The 16,705-nt window shown below is 47.8% G+C and overlaps 1 protein-coding gene across 2 annotated transcripts; it reads right to left on the minus strand.

Annotated features, from left to right (window-relative positions):
• Positions 1-1,175: 1,175 nt before the first annotated feature.
• NDFIP1 (Nedd4 family interacting protein 1) lies at positions 1,176-16,339 on the minus strand. 2 transcript variants are annotated; one of them, XM_080627100.1, is made up of 8 exons: positions 16,141-16,339; positions 8,571-8,658; positions 7,315-7,445; positions 5,980-6,067; positions 5,680-5,804; positions 4,238-4,304; positions 3,756-3,861; positions 1,176-2,163 (listed from the first exon to the last, which is right to left on the minus strand). In XM_080627100.1, the coding sequence occupies exons 1-7, from the start codon at positions 16,177-16,179 to the stop codon at positions 3,758-3,760; spliced, it is 642 nt and encodes a 213-aa protein (XP_080483226.1). In that variant the 5' UTR covers positions 16,180-16,339; the 3' UTR covers positions 1,176-2,163; positions 3,756-3,757. The 2 variants fall into 2 exon arrangements, with proteins under 2 accessions (XP_080483226.1, XP_080483227.1); XM_080627101.1 differs by having other exon boundaries at positions 1,176-2,186.
• Between the last annotated feature and the right edge of the window lie 366 nt (positions 16,340-16,705).

Below are 16,705 nucleotides of genomic sequence, written 5' to 3' on the forward strand. Positions count from 1 at the left end.
TTCTGCATAAGGCTGCTACTGACGCAAAGTAGTTTTAACCATTTTGAGAGTTGCCGTGGAATAACCTGCACCAGCAGCCAAGGAAGGAGCTGGAGAGAACTGGAGAGGGGCTTTGGACAAGGGCCTGTAGGGACAGGCCAAGGGGAATGGCTTTAACCTGCCCGAGGGGAGACTGAGCTGAGCTCTTAGGCAGAAGCTCTTCCCTGTGAGGGTGCTGAGGCGCTGGCCCAGGGTGCCCAGAGAAGCTGTGGCTGCCCCATCCCTGGCAGTGCTCAAGGCCAGGTTGGACACAGGGGCTTGGAGCAAGCTGCTCCAGTGGAAGGGGTCCCTGCCTGTGGCAGGGGTTGCAGGTTTACAGTGCTGGAAGAAGACAACTCAGAAGGTAGAAGGGCCAAAGGTGTGCATTTGGTCACTGCAGATGAGCACAGACCAGCCACTTATAGGGGACCGAGCTGTCAGAGCCCCAAAGTCATTACTGGAGCTTGGAGCTGGTGTTAATACACATTGAACATGGGCTGCTCCAGCCCATCACCCACCCGCTCCTGGCTGCACATCCCACCCTGTGCCCTGAACACTGTCTGCAGGGGATGATGAGCAGCAGGTGCCTGCAGCTTCAGCCACCAAAGCAGGAATGCCAAATATTCACCTTCTAAATAAGGCCCAGGTTCAATAAGAGCAAGCACAAGGCTCATCTACCAAGCTCGGGCAAATGTGACGCAGAGTTCCCAAAGGCAACAGGTTTTCCCTCACAGGATAAACTTAATAATTCTCTCTTGTGTACACTTATTCTGGTTTAAAAGGAAGTCTCTGTGTAACCCCCATCTATCTCCATCAGCCTGTTTGTGAGGACTATAAATGTGAGCAGCTCAGCCATGAACCAAACCCATGAACAGTTCCACAAGGCAGATGAGTTCTATATGTGAAACTACCAAAATAATCCACGGCAGCACCAAAACTGTATGGACCCACCAATTCCTCAGCTGCCAGGCTGGCACCAGGGCCTGGAAACCTGGTTACAAAGGGGAGACAGACACCTTGGAGATTTGTTACACCTTCCAGGGGAAAGCAATGGAATTCCCACAGGGAATCTGCATTTGTGATCAATGACCAGGTGCAATGAAGGATTGAACCCAAATTAAACACTGCTCTACAGCAAGAAGTGCTACATAAGTGACATTTATTAACGTTCTGCTGTATTTACAGTTTTAACATAGTAAAACTCCGAAGTGAGTTACCGCTTGGCAGAAAGCACAGGAGTGCACATTAAATCTACATTTAGAACGCGCCATAGTCTCTGCTAACACAAATTAGAAAAGCAAGAATTACAGGTGGGGTAGGAATTGTCTCCAAAGTCCCAAAGCCAAAGGAAAGGGAAAGAAAAAAGGCCTTTGTTTTGCAAGGTCATTTTTTATACAAAGTTGCATCATCATCTTTAGTGTCTCCACTACCAATGTGTACCGTGAAAACCCCTAGATATCCAAAAAGTAGGTAGTATGAAAGTAAAGTATCCTACAACATTGACAGTATAGACTATCAAAAACTTAATACTTGTGCTGCCCTCAAAGCAACGCTCTCTGCCAATGAGCCCTCAAGAGCCTGTACCAGAGACCCGCTTTGGCCATGGCAGCAGAGGTGCTGCTGGATATAAGCAGCAGGAAAAGGTGTGTGGCCGTAACAGAGCCATCACCCCAACCTCAAGGCCACCACCCCATCTTTGAGGCTACTCCCCTGTCCAGCAGCACTGCACAGGCTGCAGAGGCCAGAGCAGAGCCCCGGCGGCTCCTAGGATGGAGGAGGAACTAAAGCAAGTCTGTCCCCTGCTGGCTCCAGGGCCAGGGCTCACGCTACCAAGCTCACTACAGAACTACCCATGGAAGGCTTTATTAGCACGTCACAGACTCGACCGCAAGAGCTTTTTCAAACATCAGCCACTAATGAGTCAATGATTACAGAATTCTGCGTTAATTATTCAAACTTTACACCTAGAAACAAATAGAAAGAAATGCTTCTCCTTGTCTGTTTGAACAGTACTTTTATTTAGTTACTTTAAAGCAGGTGATTATTTTTTCTTCTGCTCCAGAGTCTTGATTCACTTCCTGCAGGTGTCCTGTTGCTTCTTGAGGGAGAATTCACTAATGCAGGAAGACATTTGCCAGAAAACATCTGTTGGAGAAGGATATTGAAGACTGCAACTATAGTTAGATTGTTATTTTGGATAAAGAAGGATGTAGTTCACAAAGAGTGCAGGATGTCTAAAGGCTTATGAAGTATCTCAGTACACAATGACATGACTCTAGCAAAATGCTCACTGCTTTTGTGCGTGTTTGAAGAGTTAAAACTCCTCAGGGGAAAACAGGCACTGAACCAGACAAGTCTCTTAGAAACAGCAGCATTAAACATACACGTTTACCAAATTACACTGTACTATGAGAACAAAACTGGACTGTCTTTAATTGCAGCATCCACCCAGGGTGATGATGAGGTTTGTATCTTTCCATCAAGTGTCTGGGTTGAAAGATACATCCTCTACTTCTAAACTGGAACTGTTTAAGCCTGAGACCCACCACAAGCCCCTTGCACTTGTCACGTCCATCGCCAGCACACATGGATGGAACAGTGAACACCAAGCTAACCATTCCGTTCAGTTTCACCAGTTGGTATTTGCTGGCTGACACTCATTGCTCCTCTCCTCCTCCATGAAAAGTTAAGTTTCAGTAAAGAAGCACAAATTCAACGAGAACAAACTGCAGATGCTGAAACGCTCACGCTACGTGACCATACAGCGGGGGGAAAGAAACCCTCTGGTGACTCAGCAGGAATACGAGAGGATATTACAAATCCTGGAGGAGGCTATAAACCATGACTGTGTTAAACAGAACTGAAACACTTCAATAAATGGACTGAACTATTTTTACACACAATCACCAGTGGAAAACTCAGGCTGGAAAACACTGCACAATGGCTGTTTTGTGTGGCCTGTTCTCATTACAGCCTAGAAATGAGGCAGAATCTTACGCAATTTGCAGTTTCTAATGAAAGGAAAGTGAATTTGGAAGAATCAAGCCTCAGTTTTAAAATCTGAACAATTTAATGGCCCCCAATTTAAAGCTGGGGCTTGTTTGCTTTCTTTATACCACTGTCCCAGCTGCAATTGCTTCAACCCTGTCTTGGGGAAATCTACTGCTATTATGATATTTCTAAAGGGAGCATCATGTTGCATTCACCATCTGGGAAGCAACAGGATTTCCTTTCCCTCAGGGAGGGACAGTTAATGCAAGGCCATTATCTGCTGTAAGCAGGAAATTATGCTAGAAGGGTTCAACTACTTAAGCCTCCTCCTTTAAAGTCCCATTAAGAAGGCAGCAAAGTTAAGGTTTGGCTTCAAAATGAAAGATTTTTAGGCATTAAGGTCTTTGAAGGATGCTCAGGCAGGACAGTGCATTATGTTCAAGTATGCAGGAGGGGTTTCTAACAAGCAAAGGTCTGCAGAAGCTTTATTTCTTCAGGAGCTTGGCAGAAAATTCAAGCAGAATGCAAAATCCACACAAACGGTTCTGTCTGGGGCATAAGCCAAAGACACTGGCACAATCTTCTAACATTTTGTGACCTTTACTCACATTCAGGACACACTGTTGTGTCAGTACTGTTGTCTGCTGCCTAAAACATATTCAAACCAAAGCAAAGCTCAGCCTGAAAGAGTCACTAAATAGAGTTAAAACCAAAAGAGAACAAAATCAGGAAAGCAGAAAGTTTACCTTTAGTAAATAAAGAGAACTCTGGTTCTGGGGAGAGTGGAGAAGGTGTCTGGCATCTTCCGAACCTTTGCATAATTAATAAACCCTCTGAGGAACAGCAGAAAACCTAGACGGAAAACCCATGTCAGTTAACACAGGTGCTGCTCCTTCAGTTAGAGGGAGCAGTTCAACCCAGCATTACTAATAGAGAGAGACATTTGTTACTGGGATGCACAATAGCTGATTAAATACAAGATAATTGAGGTTTTCAATCAATGACACCCAATCTTTCAGTGCTTCAGGATGCTGCCACCAAGAAATGAAAACAAAAGGATAGCGTTTGTGTGTACCTTTAAAACCCTGAAGGCATTCAGTAAGAGGAGGGGTTCTAGGACAGTTACGTTTCATTTTATATCAATATGCACATATCTGAACAGCCAGTAAAGCCCAAACTGCACTTGACAACAGTTTTTAAGCATGCATTCCTTCTCCCGAATACTCACCTAGTACAAGGAAGACCCACCAGAGCCAGTACTGGCCATCAAAGTAACCAGGAAAATAGGTGGAGAACTGGGGAAAAAAATATACACATACAACTTAGAGCATACGGAAGTGCCTGAATCCAAATCTGCTCCCACTCATTTCAGCAGGAACCAGATCAAGGCCAGATGTGCACAGGAGAGACTTTATAGAACACCACATTTCATCAGCTGCCCCGATTGCAGGGAACAAGCCACCTCCACAAACTTTCATTTAAGGTTTTTCCACACACACCAGGCCAACTCTAACCAAGGGGAATGGAACAGAACAATGCCCAGCCATAAACTCCTGCAATCAGTGGAGCATTAAGGTGCTGCTGGACGAATACCCCTATTTTCCCTTACATCTTTGATGCTTGTAAACCACAGCTGTGGTTTGTGAAAAGGAAGACCAGGTCTGCAGCAGTGCATTAATTACACTGTGAGGTAGGACAGCACAGCAAACAGAAGTCCAGTTGAAAAAGAAACCCCAGACCTGTGGAGCCCTCTGACAGGCTACAGGGAAAATTACTGCCCACTGACTGAAAGGCACTGACACTATCAGAGCACTGAAGCTCATTGTGTCAGTGGTAAATATAGCAGGTTTTTTTTGTTTTCATTCTATTCAAGTTTAAAAACCTAACAAAAGATAAGCTTGTCATCAGAGTTTAAATCACATCCACAGGTAAGGTCACCTACTGCTGTCACACCTCTTAATCAAGCACATAGCTCTTAACACCACTGGTGCCAGGCAACCACAAAAAGCTCCACTTCCTACAGGAAAAGTCAACAGATGCTGTATTGACACATTCTAATTCCTAGCCCCAAAAGATCAGGTATGAAGTGACAGCCCTAACCCCAATGCTCTCTACTGATGCACAGCTAATGAGCCTTTTTGCTTGCAGTTTAAGCTCTCAGCCTGGGATGTCTGTGTGCCCTTTTCACAGACACTACCTTCCCATGGGCTCCAAATAAAGCTTTCCTGATAGAAACATTTTCTCCCACTCCCTCCAAAAAACATTTTGGCTTTTTCCCCTCCATTCTTTCCAGCACCAGCACATCTCAATTCCTTTCTGCTTTCCCCCACAACCATTTCTCTTTCCTCTGCTGAGTTTTAGAAACACTACGTCAGCCTTTCTCTGCATCCAGGCTTCCATAAAAGAAACCAGTTCTGACCGGTCATCCCCTTCCTCTCCTGTGTGATCCGGTAGAGGGGAGCACAGTGGATGTTTAAACAGCCCGGATATGCCGAGTTTATATGGAAATAAAACAGAAGTGTGCTTCCTCCTATCCCCTCCTGCTTGTGCCGCAGGCATGTCGCACCAGAGGGCACCAGCGGGCTTCTCCCAACCACTTCAGCTAACCAGCGTAAGGGGGATAAAACCGAGCTAGTGCCGATGCACACGGGTTTGCACCACACAACTTACCCTGACAATAAGAATCCACTTAATGAGAGACAGACCAAACCCAGAAATGGCCCCATATCGCCCTGCAGCTGAAGTAGTCAGACAGAAAGACAGGAAAAATCCAATCCAGTTGAAGAGGAATGCCACTGAGAAAGCAGGAGAAAAGCAGCAGGTCAAATCCTCTTTACATTCCCAGTCAAAGAAAACATAAAACCTTCGTATACAGTTTTCTTCTAGTGCTACATAAACCTAAGCATGAAAATAACTCCAGCTACTTTCGCTCACTGCCTGAAAAAAGGGGAAGCCCCCCCATGGACTTACTGAAGAAAGTCAGCATGAAAATGCCATCATTTCCTATCCTCAGCTGGTCAGTGTCGTCAAAGTCATCCCGGGTCACAAATTCATCATCCTGCAAATCCAAGGGAGACGAGACATGGGTGGATTTGTGTCAGACCAGTTCATACAGCACTACAAATTCTGCATGGGGCTCTTTAAGAAAGGGCCAGCAAATTGCAGATCCTTCAGAAAGCAGGGTTCAACAGAGGGATCCAAAATGCTTCATTTACATTTAAGAAAGGAGGCCTACAAGAAGGCTGGAGAGGGGCTTGGGACAAGGGCCTGTAGGGACAGGACAAGGAGAATGGCTTTAACCTGCCAGAACAGGGGAGATTGAGATGAGCTCTTAGGCAGAAGCTCTTCCCTGTGAGGGTGCTGAGGCGCTGGCACAGGGTGCCCAGAGAAGCTGTGGCTGCCCCATCCCTGGCAGTGTTCAAGGCCAGGTTGGACACAGGGGCTTGGAGCAAGCTGCTCTAGTGGAAGGTGTCCCTGCCCGTGGCAGGGGTTGGAGCTGGAGGAGCTTTAAGGTCCCTTCCAACTCAAACCAGGCTGGGATTCTACGAAAAGTCCCCTGTAGGGCAGAGGGCTGGAATCCTAAATCACAAAGGGCTACAAATGTAAGCAGGATGCTTCAAATCCTGAGACAATGCTGGGCATGAAATATTATACACACAATATGATTTTTTTATCTTTTTAAGATAGTCAAGACCCAGCCTGTTCTTGGTCTCACTGTAAAGAACCCCCCTACTCATCAAAGCTATTAAAATTGTCATCTCAGCAAAGAATTTAGCTTCTACGAAGGAGCATAATAAGCAGTGGCCATGTAATGCAGTGGTAGAGGAAGAAGCTGAACAAGAGAGAGTGCTGGAAAAAACCCAGAATAAATGAAAAGAAAAACTAATTATTCTGACAGAATGGCTTTACCATCCTTGTATCAGGTACACTGACCTCTGGGGCAGTCAGTTAAGTAAGCAGGAGTATCAAGGCTGAACAGTTAATCCTAAGTCTTTAAAAAGCCCCAGTGGCAGTGCACAGGGACACAGTACAGCTCCCCTGTCAGCGTGCCCCGCTAATCTGGATGCTGGCACTGCTGAGGTGTTTACATCACCACAGCCACCCCCAGGAACACTGGCAATTACAAATAATAAAAATAACCAGCAGAAAAACCCCCAAATTAGCCCCAGACTCTTGGGAGTATGTGGTACCAGCACCCCAGGAAGCTCAGAACAAACACAAGTCATGGCACTTGCTCAGTAGGAGTTAAACCAGAAGTTCTCCACCAGCAGTGTGAAGGACACGGAGCTGGCTGAGTGTACTCACCCTTCCAGGAACCAAGGGGATTGTGGCTTCAGCCTTGGTTCTCTCTGCCTCATCGTAACTAGGCAGTGTTGTGGCCACGTTGTAAGATGGAGGCTTAGGAAATCCTGACTCATCCTTGTAGTCAAAATAAGCTGCAAAACAAAGGGTATACAGAAGGTAAGTTGTGGGTTCCCTGAGAACACTGTGTTGGGAATGAGCTGTGTTTTGGATGACTTCAGAAGACGTCAATACTCCAGGCTGTCAGATCCGGCCCCTCCTGTTCCCTCCCAGCCTCCTGCCATCCCAAACCAGAAAGTGGAAAACACGGGAGCACCTTATCTGATATAGAGCAGTGCTCTGGGTATCATTGTAACAGGCCTGGCTGTTCCTGTTTAAAACAATGATACAGGCTGTGTCTCTTCTGACTTTGATGATCATAAGTAGTCATGTTTTCAAATCCAAGTGCTTTGAGTGAGTCAAAGGCTCACTGCAAGCCTCAGCCCACCAGTGACCAATCTTTCCAGACAGAGACTCCAGCTGGATGGAAAAGGGATTAGAATAAGTGACATCACATTTCTGAGCCCCAGTCACTGAGATGCACTAAAGAACTAGAACGGGACATCTTCATGGTGACTGTGCCAAGACAGGACGCTCAATAGGCAGCTTGAGAAACACAATATCCAAACTTCTATCCATAGCTGGCTGGCAGACACTGACAGTATGCTGCATTTGATTCACAAATCTTATCTGAATAGTTGACTATGAAAAAAATAGGGAAAAAAAAGAGATTCACCTAAGCGAAAATGCTCTGATACATAACCAACACAAACCAAGCTGCTTTGCTAAAACCTATTAGGGACATAACAGTGTGATGATTCAGAAGTATAATCCTTAGAACAAAGTCTTTAGTTACTGAAAACTGCAGGAAGAGTGAATTCTTAATCCCTTTTAAGTAACAAGCCCTTTTTGGAAGGAGCACAGCATCATCCGAACAGCAAATAATGAGAGGGGAACCACAAATCCTCACAGCACTTTGATTTTTAACTGTCTTCAATCTGCTGAGAACACCGTGAAATGTAACTTGAACTCCACTTGATGGGATGACATCAGATGAATGCAGCCAAAGTGCAAATCCTAAACCACAAGTAACAGCAGTCTCTCTGGATCAATTCTGGTCCTTTGCAGCCTTGGCAAGGATGCTTCAATGCCACCCATCAATAAGGGGAACAAGCAAAGAAGAAGAGCAGAGCAAACCTGGCTTTGTAAGTGAAATGTACCTGTACTCTCTGCAGAAATGCTGCTGTAAGGTGGAGGGGCATCATTCAGCACGGGTGCAGTTTCACCTGGCTCCTCTTCATTCTGCAGCTGAACAGACCCACACACAGAGAGGTTAACGGGAATCCCAAGCTCTGTGAAATCACCCCATAGTTTTAACTGCACACAACAGACTCTTCTGTTGGACAACTGTTGCGCAGCACCATGGGACACACGAGAAGCAGCGCAGCCTCCCTCCAAACACTCCCACTTGAAATGATCTCAGCTTTAATGTGGCTTTAGTCGTATTCTCACACACCTGACAAAGCGCAGCACACACCTTTTCATACCTTCCCATTCCCCTGGCACTTCTTCAGCTCACACTGCTTAGGAACTGCAGTTACACCTGGTTTAGTCGAAGGGACGCCATGAGATACCCAATAGAAGACTCCCTTGCTGCCTGTGGCTTTGCTATGGAAGGGTTTTTTCATGGATACATTACATAAAGATACATACAAGTGTGAATCTTGCCATTTCCTTTCAACCTTTCACACTGCATGACTGAAAAGGAGATGGGTTATTTTGTTCACTGTGCCTCCCACAGGCTCTGTATAAATAACCACACAGCTTATCGAACACAGAGTGTCACTTGCATGAAGCAGGCACGTGAACACAGGCTTTGGCCAGAGAATCCAGCAATAACAGGGCAGAAGCATCCAAAGCAGAACCCACCAGAAAGGAATTTGTAAATCAGCTGCCACCTAATGACATTTTCTTCTTCTTTCCGTTTCTCATCATCTCACCAACTATCCTCTTGGGTAATCACCACAGGAATAACCCTGCAACCTCTTCCTTAACATCTCCTTGATCTACCCCTCCCATATACCCACACTAATACTCTTGAAGCCATCCATGATGTTTTGGTTTCTCTCCTCTGGAGAGACATGCTGCCACTGAAGTCCTTCCTAAGCATTTAATGCAAAGGGTTGGGGTAGGAATATGTTCCTATTTTACTTCATGTCTTATAAGGAAAAAATCAAAATCAGCTCACACTTCTAATTGAAGGGCTTGTTTCATACATAACTGTTGTGTGTCCCAGGTTTTTACTGCCCAAGAACAAAGCCCAGATTACATCCATTTGCTCTGTGAAAGTCAAAGCCAAAACCTTCTCAGATGTTCGAAGCGCAGTTCACCGGATGTTTGGATGCAAGACCCACTCTATTAGCAAAGGAGGAAAGGCTCCGACACACCAGAACACTCTGGATACTGCATTCTCTGCACTACTCCCTCACCTGGTGAAGGGGTGGCAGAAACTAAAGCCCTAATGTCTGCAAGAAAGAAGACATATACAGCTTAAAAGCACCATCACCAAGGAGGGGGAAGGAAAGCACTAGATGTGACAACACTGGGAGAGATGAAATGAAAGAGGACACAGATTACTGAGTGGAACATTAATTCCTACCACTGGAATTCTTACGAGGTTCTTCTTTCAATAGTAAAAAGGAACACCTATTTTTACAACAATGTTGTGTGGGAGAAAGCGAGCTGAGCTTACTGCTGGCTTCAAACCATTCCAATCCAGGTAATGACACAAAAAACAGTTACTTTTGGAAGTGGAGCTCAAGGCTGCAGGAGGTATAGCTACAGAAAACAGCTTTTTCTTCTAATGGACAATGTACACAAATGCCTGCCAGCCTTTTTAATGATCCCAGGCATCTAAAATTCAACTAAGTGCCTATTAGCAAAGCAGCAAGGGTTCATGTGGCAGGAAGAATGAATCACCAGGCTTCGTGTGGTGCAGCTCTGCCCTCGCCTTGCATGCTCTGTCTGCCCCACGTAGCACCAGGGATGCACTCAGTTACGCTACTCAGGTTTGCAGCTGATTCCTCCTTGGGCCACTGCTGAGTCCTCAGAACCCAGAGAACCTGGTGAAAGCAGGGTTTGACTTATGCCTGTTTTGCTGAGGTTGTGGGCCTTCTTTCTTCGATTTACTGATGAATTTTAGCTTTTAAAGCAAGATTCCTGTATTTGAGGCTTTAAAAAAGAATCAAAAGAATCACAGATTGGTTTGCGTTTGGAGGGACCTTAAAGCTCATCCAATCCCAACCCCTGCCACGGGCAGGGACACCTTCCACTGGACCAGGTTGCTCCAAGCCCCTGTGTCCAACCTGGACTTGAACACTGCCAGGGATGGGGCAGCCACAGCTTCTCTGTCTTGAAACAGTTCCATGTGAACTTTGCAGAAAGCATTTCCAATAAATATATTTGTTAATACTTCCAAATTTGCTGAACTTGGCACAGGGGCTGCTGACACAATTTAGATCCTGGGGGGGTTTAACCTCCCCTTGCCCTTTGCACATATTCTTTACACTAATTCAGCATTACTACAAGCTTCGCCTTAGCAATAGATCATCAATAATACATTAACTGAGCCACAGATCATCCGTGTTTACTGCATTCCAGTTCTTATTTTATGTTCTGGCACACAAGGTAGAACAGCACACAAATCCAACAGAGGAAGACAACCCTGATCAGATCCCATTTTTGTTGTTACTGCAGTTTCTCTGCGATTTCAGAAGGCAGATATTCAGGCTAATGACAGTAAGAGAACTGATATTTGTTTTAAAAGGCGACAGGATCAATGTTTTCAGAGCAATGGAATCATCACTTTGGCAAGCCAAATGCTAAGAATAAGTAAGTTAAAATGTGGACCACTACTAAATTTGGGAGTACTCCAGCACAGCAAGAGCCTGCCCACAAACAGGTTACACTTCACTCCCATCGCAACATCCCTTATTCCTCTCCTTCCATATCTCTGGCTTTGTGGAAGCAAATGAAAGTTGCTGCCAACTCTGAAGAAGAGAATTATTTTCACTGACTTACACTTCCTTACATCCCCTGACTTGGAATCCTGACTTTTGCCCTGTGCTGTTGCAGACTCCCGTAACTTACCATCCCCTTACTAATCACCAGGAATATAACATATAAGATGTCAGACATATATATAATAGATATATAATATAAGCACTGATAAGCTATCAGACAAGGCAGCCCACATCCATCAGGCCTCTCCCTGATGAGCAAATAACTGTTTTCTCTGTCAGCACCTTCAGTTCATTTAGCCCAAGGAGTGATAGTGCCTACCCCAGCTCCACGTGTGCTGTCAGCTCTGCAGTGACACTCAGCAGTCACAGTCTAAGCAAACCCTTCCCTAGCTCCTCCCTGCCCCGGGAGATGCTGATGCTCCTGCCCAGGCCTCATGATAGGGAACAGATTCTCTTTTGGGCCCTGAGCACAGCCCAGCTCTGGGGAGCGAATCCTGAGGCCTCTGCCAGCCTCAGCTTCTCCTTTATTTTAATACAGGACTGAGAACTGTTCCTTCACTCCCCCTCCCAAAACATTCCATGCAGTGAGCACACAGCTGCACCCACACAGTGGGATGCACGGACAAAGACCAGGAACCCGCAGGAGCATTCACCTGAAGGGTCAGTTTGCAATGACCTCCCCAGCTACCAAGGTGAACACCACAAAGCAAAACATATTTGATATCCATCAAAATACCACCTGTGCTCATGAGGATGTTTTTCACTGACTCACTGCAGTTAATGGCCTGCCAACATGGAAATACAGCTCGGCCCTGCGAAACACACCTCTGCTCAAACAGGGAACTATACTGGTCTGGCTGGACTGTAAACACGCACCTGGGCCAGCACAAACCTGTGCTCCAAGCCCCATCTAACCTGGCCTTGAGCAATGCCAGGGATGGGGCAGCCACAGCTTCTCTGGGCACCCTGTGCCAGTGCCTCAGCACCCTCACAGGGAAGAATCCTGATACCTAAGATAATATTTTATTTAGAAGTTTGCAAGGCTATTTTCTCCTGTTACACAAGCTATTTATGACGCTGGACATCTACTGTTTCACCGCCTCTCCCAAGTCCTGTAAGAGAGACTATATTTTAATTCCACAATTACTTTTTCAGATAGAATCACTAAACCCTTTCAGCCTTACCTGACAGGTACTGCTGCCTACAGGGGTGGGTGTTCCAGAGGCAAACAGTGAGACTATAGACACCTCAACACACTCTGGGCTGGTCATCGGGCAGCTCCAGGCCAGGAGTGTGGTCCCCATCGGTTGCAGCAGAATCCAAGAGCATCACTTTAGTCTGCAACTCTTTTCTGAATCTTTCCTGGGTTTATGCCAATGGGTATCTCCCACTCTGCTTGTCTGAATGCAAAAAAACCTGAAAACAACCTACTCTGGAAATTTCCTTATCGTTCTTATCTGTTGCCTGTATCTATAGCAAGCACATCTTCTGCATACTGCAAGCACCTCACCAAGGAAACGAACAGCACCAACACCACTAATTGTAACTGCTGACATTAAAAGATTTGGTATATTCTCATCTTTGAGTTTCAATCTGCATGACTGCTTCAACTGAAAAAATTAAGTACAAGCTTAAGGTAAGCACAAGGTGGCAACTGGCTCCTTGGTTCACTCCAGCCTTCCCAGACAGTAAGTAATCATTGTGGTCCTCCATGGATTCAAGCTGCATTCACATTATATCCTCAGCAATGTATTTCTTCTGCAGTTTCACCAAAAGAAAACGAAAGGAACAGCAAAATCTTTCTTCCTTATGTTTGCCATAGACACCTCCCCTTATGAAGTGATTCAGGATCCATGTATGCCTTCAACAAATGGAACAGGAAGAACTATCACTTAGAAAGGACTGTGTCTTCACTATTTAACACACCCACCATTTTCTAGGTGGGTTTACATCACTCATATGCATCACACATATCTTCAAAAGCTTCAAGTAAAAAGCAAGCTGCAGTGAACACACAGTGTAAATAAATCTATTAAAAGCCTGGCTATTTTTTCCAGCATGGACGCTGGTTTCTATTCTAAGGACAAACTACAGTTCTGCCACTGAACTCACAATCCAGGTCATGCCCAAAAGGCTTTAAGCCACCTAATCCTAACAAACATCCCTGTACAGCTTCCCCAGAGGCAGGTCTAAATGCCAACAGACTCCCAGTGTCCCTTTCTGGAACACAGCACCGCCCAGGATAACGACACCAGGGCGTGCTGCTGCCTTCCTTCCTCCAGACATCTCCCATTCCCATCTACAGCAAGCTCAGCCCCATCACCCAGACAGCAGGTTCCAGGAGGAACTGAAACCAGCAGTCTGCCCTGGGCACACTGCTCCAGCCTGTGCTCCTGATGGGAAAGGGCTGGGGGAAGCCGAGATCCTTTCTCTGGAGTTTTAGCTTTATTCTTCGCCGAGCTGCACTTCCTCAATGTATCAGATGAGACTGCAACATCATTCGAAGGCGTCATCGCAGGCTATTTTTTCCTCAGATTATCTAATGCCTGCACAGAGCACAAGAGCTAGAAAGTTAGCTTTAGAGAACAAATCATGTGCCACTGCACAGCCCTTGAACACTGCACGCGTGGGTGAACGGACACAGGCTGCCAGCTTGCAGCCAAGGAGGCTGCTGGGGTGCACGGCCACCCCTCACTCGTCATCTGCAGGGCTGAGGAACAGCGTGGAAGAAGAAACAGCCAGATTCAAGCCCAGTTACCGATCCCTGCTGTGCTCTGATCATCCTCATCACCATCAACTTTTTCCTTCTGAAAGTACACACATACAGATATCAAATCACTACAAGTCTGTCTTCACTGGCACATGGTACATTCATTAATTGTACATCTATGCACACAGTAAGGATCAGCTGTTGCTGAAACACCTTCAGTGCTGGAGAGACTCTCCCACTCTCTCATCTCCTCTTCATCTAAATACCAACTCTGCCTCTTTAGTTTCACAGCTTGCAGAGGTTTTGGGAGCTACACAAGCACTAGGAGCTGATTCAGCAGTAACACACGTTACACCACCTCAAATAAGTGCTCAAGGCCAGGTTGGACACAGGGGCTTGGAGCAAGCTGCTCTAGTGGAAGGTGTCCCTGCTCGTGGCAGGGGTTGGAGCTGAGGAGCTTTAAGGTCTCTTCCAACCCAAACCAGGCTGGGATTCTCTGAAATACCTGGGTTCTGGCAGAGGTCAAGGGAAAAAATCAATTTGTAAACAGCTACAGAGAAGTAAATATATTTACAGGGCAGTTTCTGACTGTGCACCCCAGTTACACCACTGCTTTCCTGGGGCCTCCATGATCTGCTTGGCACTAGCAGTAAAACCCCTGGGGCGCAGCCTGCTCTCTGCAGTGCCCTGCAGAGCTCTGCTCTAAGGCACCAGTGGTCTCTGCTCTCTGCCTGATGTGTCCACAGGAGCTGGTGAAACACCAGCTTCACACATTGCTGTGTAAGGAGACCGGGACTGCACATGTGGGGCAAGCAGTGCCACTGAAGAGCAACTCAGCAGTGGCATATTTGTCATCCCCCTCCACAGGCTCCAGCGATGGGACACGAAGCAAGAGCCTTTCTAAAAGACACTTGTGAAGATGTTTGTTGGTGTCAATGCCAATGGCAGGGCTCTGACAGGAAAGGCGATTAGTGAAGACCTGGTTATTTGTACCTGCCATTTCCAAGAACAACAACAGAGGGATTTGTCTTCGTAAGCAAACATCTGCTTTGCACAAAAGAAAAAACCCTGAGTTTTACTTAACTTTTACATTTCTAGTATGTAAAACCCAGAGGCCTCCAGCTGTCACGATAAGGCTAATATTGCATCTCGCGTGCTGAAGTGAATCTCTGAAGAGAATCTCATTTTCTGGAGACAGCCCACCCACGCTGACAATGCTCCCAAGGCAAAGTCATGGCACAGGGATTTCTAAGAAGAACCTTGATCAGCAGGAAAAGGGCTGTGTACCATTTTGAGGGATTTCTCCCTTACTTTATGTAATGAATTCTCCACATCTGCTCGTCAGGAATACAACCAGAGGAGCCGGGTCACACAGCAGGATCCAGCCAGCCCCAAACCTTTTCCATGAGGCTGATGCTCCTGACAGAACACGTCCAATTCCCCAGGAGGCGGGGAAGGGAGAACAAACCCGCACTTAGGAGAGAGCTCTGTAGGGCCGGTCTCTGGCCTGCGGAGGTTTCAATCTGCGCCAGCGGGGACCCCAAGTCAGCGATGAACTGAAGCTAACGGTAATGTCACGGCCCAGCGGGGGTCCGACCTGCGAGCTGGGACCGCGGCAGCGCGGCCCTGCAGCACCGCGGGGGTCGGGCGGACACAGCCTCAGGGGACCGCCGCCTGCGCGCAAGGTCGCCCCGGCCCCGCCGCTGCACAGCCGAGGAGAAGCCGCCGCTCCGTAGCCCGAGCGCGGCCCCCCCGCCGGCAGGGCCCACCGCGAATCAGCGGGCACCGAGGCCTCCGCAGGCCGCAGGCCCGGTCACCGCCCCGCTCCCCGCCTCTCCCCGCAGCGCGGCAGCGGCTCCGCGTCCGCAGGCCCAGCCCAGGCCCGCAGCCCTGGGAGACGCCCGGCCACAGGCCAGGGCTGAGGCGCCGCCCGGCTCCGAGCTCCTGGGCACAGCCGCGGGGGGAGGCGGCGAATCCCCGCCCGGCCCCGGCCCCGGCCCCGTCCTCTCCTGCCCGTCCTCCCCGGCGCGGCCTACGGAGCTGTGGCCCCCCCCTCACCTGCTGGTACCGGCCGCAGCCGGGCTCGGCGGCCGCCATGGCGCTCGGCGGGGCGAGGGCGAGCGGGCACGGAGATGGGGTCTCGGCGGCGGCGCTGCCCGGCCGCCTCCCGACGGGCGCTGCGGAGGCGCAGGAGGCGGCAGCCGGGTCGCTCCTTGCTGCGGGCTCCACTCCCGCCCTCCGCCTGTCACGCTCGGTCGCTCCCGCCTCCCGCCCCGCCCGCCTGCGGGGCCGGGCCGGGACCGGGGCCCTCCGGCTGCGGGAGGCGGGAGCTGCGTTCGGTGCAGGGGTCAGGCCGGCTCCGCTGGTGCCTGGAGAGAGACCGGAGCCGGCCCGGAGCGGGCCGCGGGGCACTCGGTGCGCCTCTGCCCTAGGGATGCTGTGAGCCGGCAGCACGTTCCCGGCAGTTTGTGGGAGCTGCGGAAGTGACCGCACAAACTCTGTGCACCACTTTATTATATATTAATTATATATATTATATTATATTATATTATATTATATTATATTAATTATATTATATTATATTATATTATGAAACTTCATGTATGATTATTCAGAATGAGAG

This window comes from Psittacula echo (genome assembly GCF_963264785.1).
Source record: "Psittacula echo genome assembly, chromosome: 11".
Classification (NCBI taxonomy): Eukaryota; Metazoa; Chordata; class Aves; order Psittaciformes; family Psittacidae; genus Psittacula; species Psittacula echo.

Bases quoted from the DNA above. Each gene is read 5' to 3' on its own strand.
- NDFIP1 (XM_080627100.1), bottom strand. From the start codon at position 16,179: ATGGCGGCCGCCGAGCCCGGCTGCGGCCGGTACCAGCAG. The intron at 6,068-7,314 runs GTGAGTACACTC...TTGGATTTGCAG, and splicing joins TCCCCTTGGTTCCTGGAAGG to GATGATGAATTTGTGACCCG. The intron at 5,805-5,979 runs GTAAGTCCATGG...CTGCTTTCTCAG, and splicing joins TTTCATGCTGACTTTCTTCA to TGGCATTCCTCTTCAACTGG.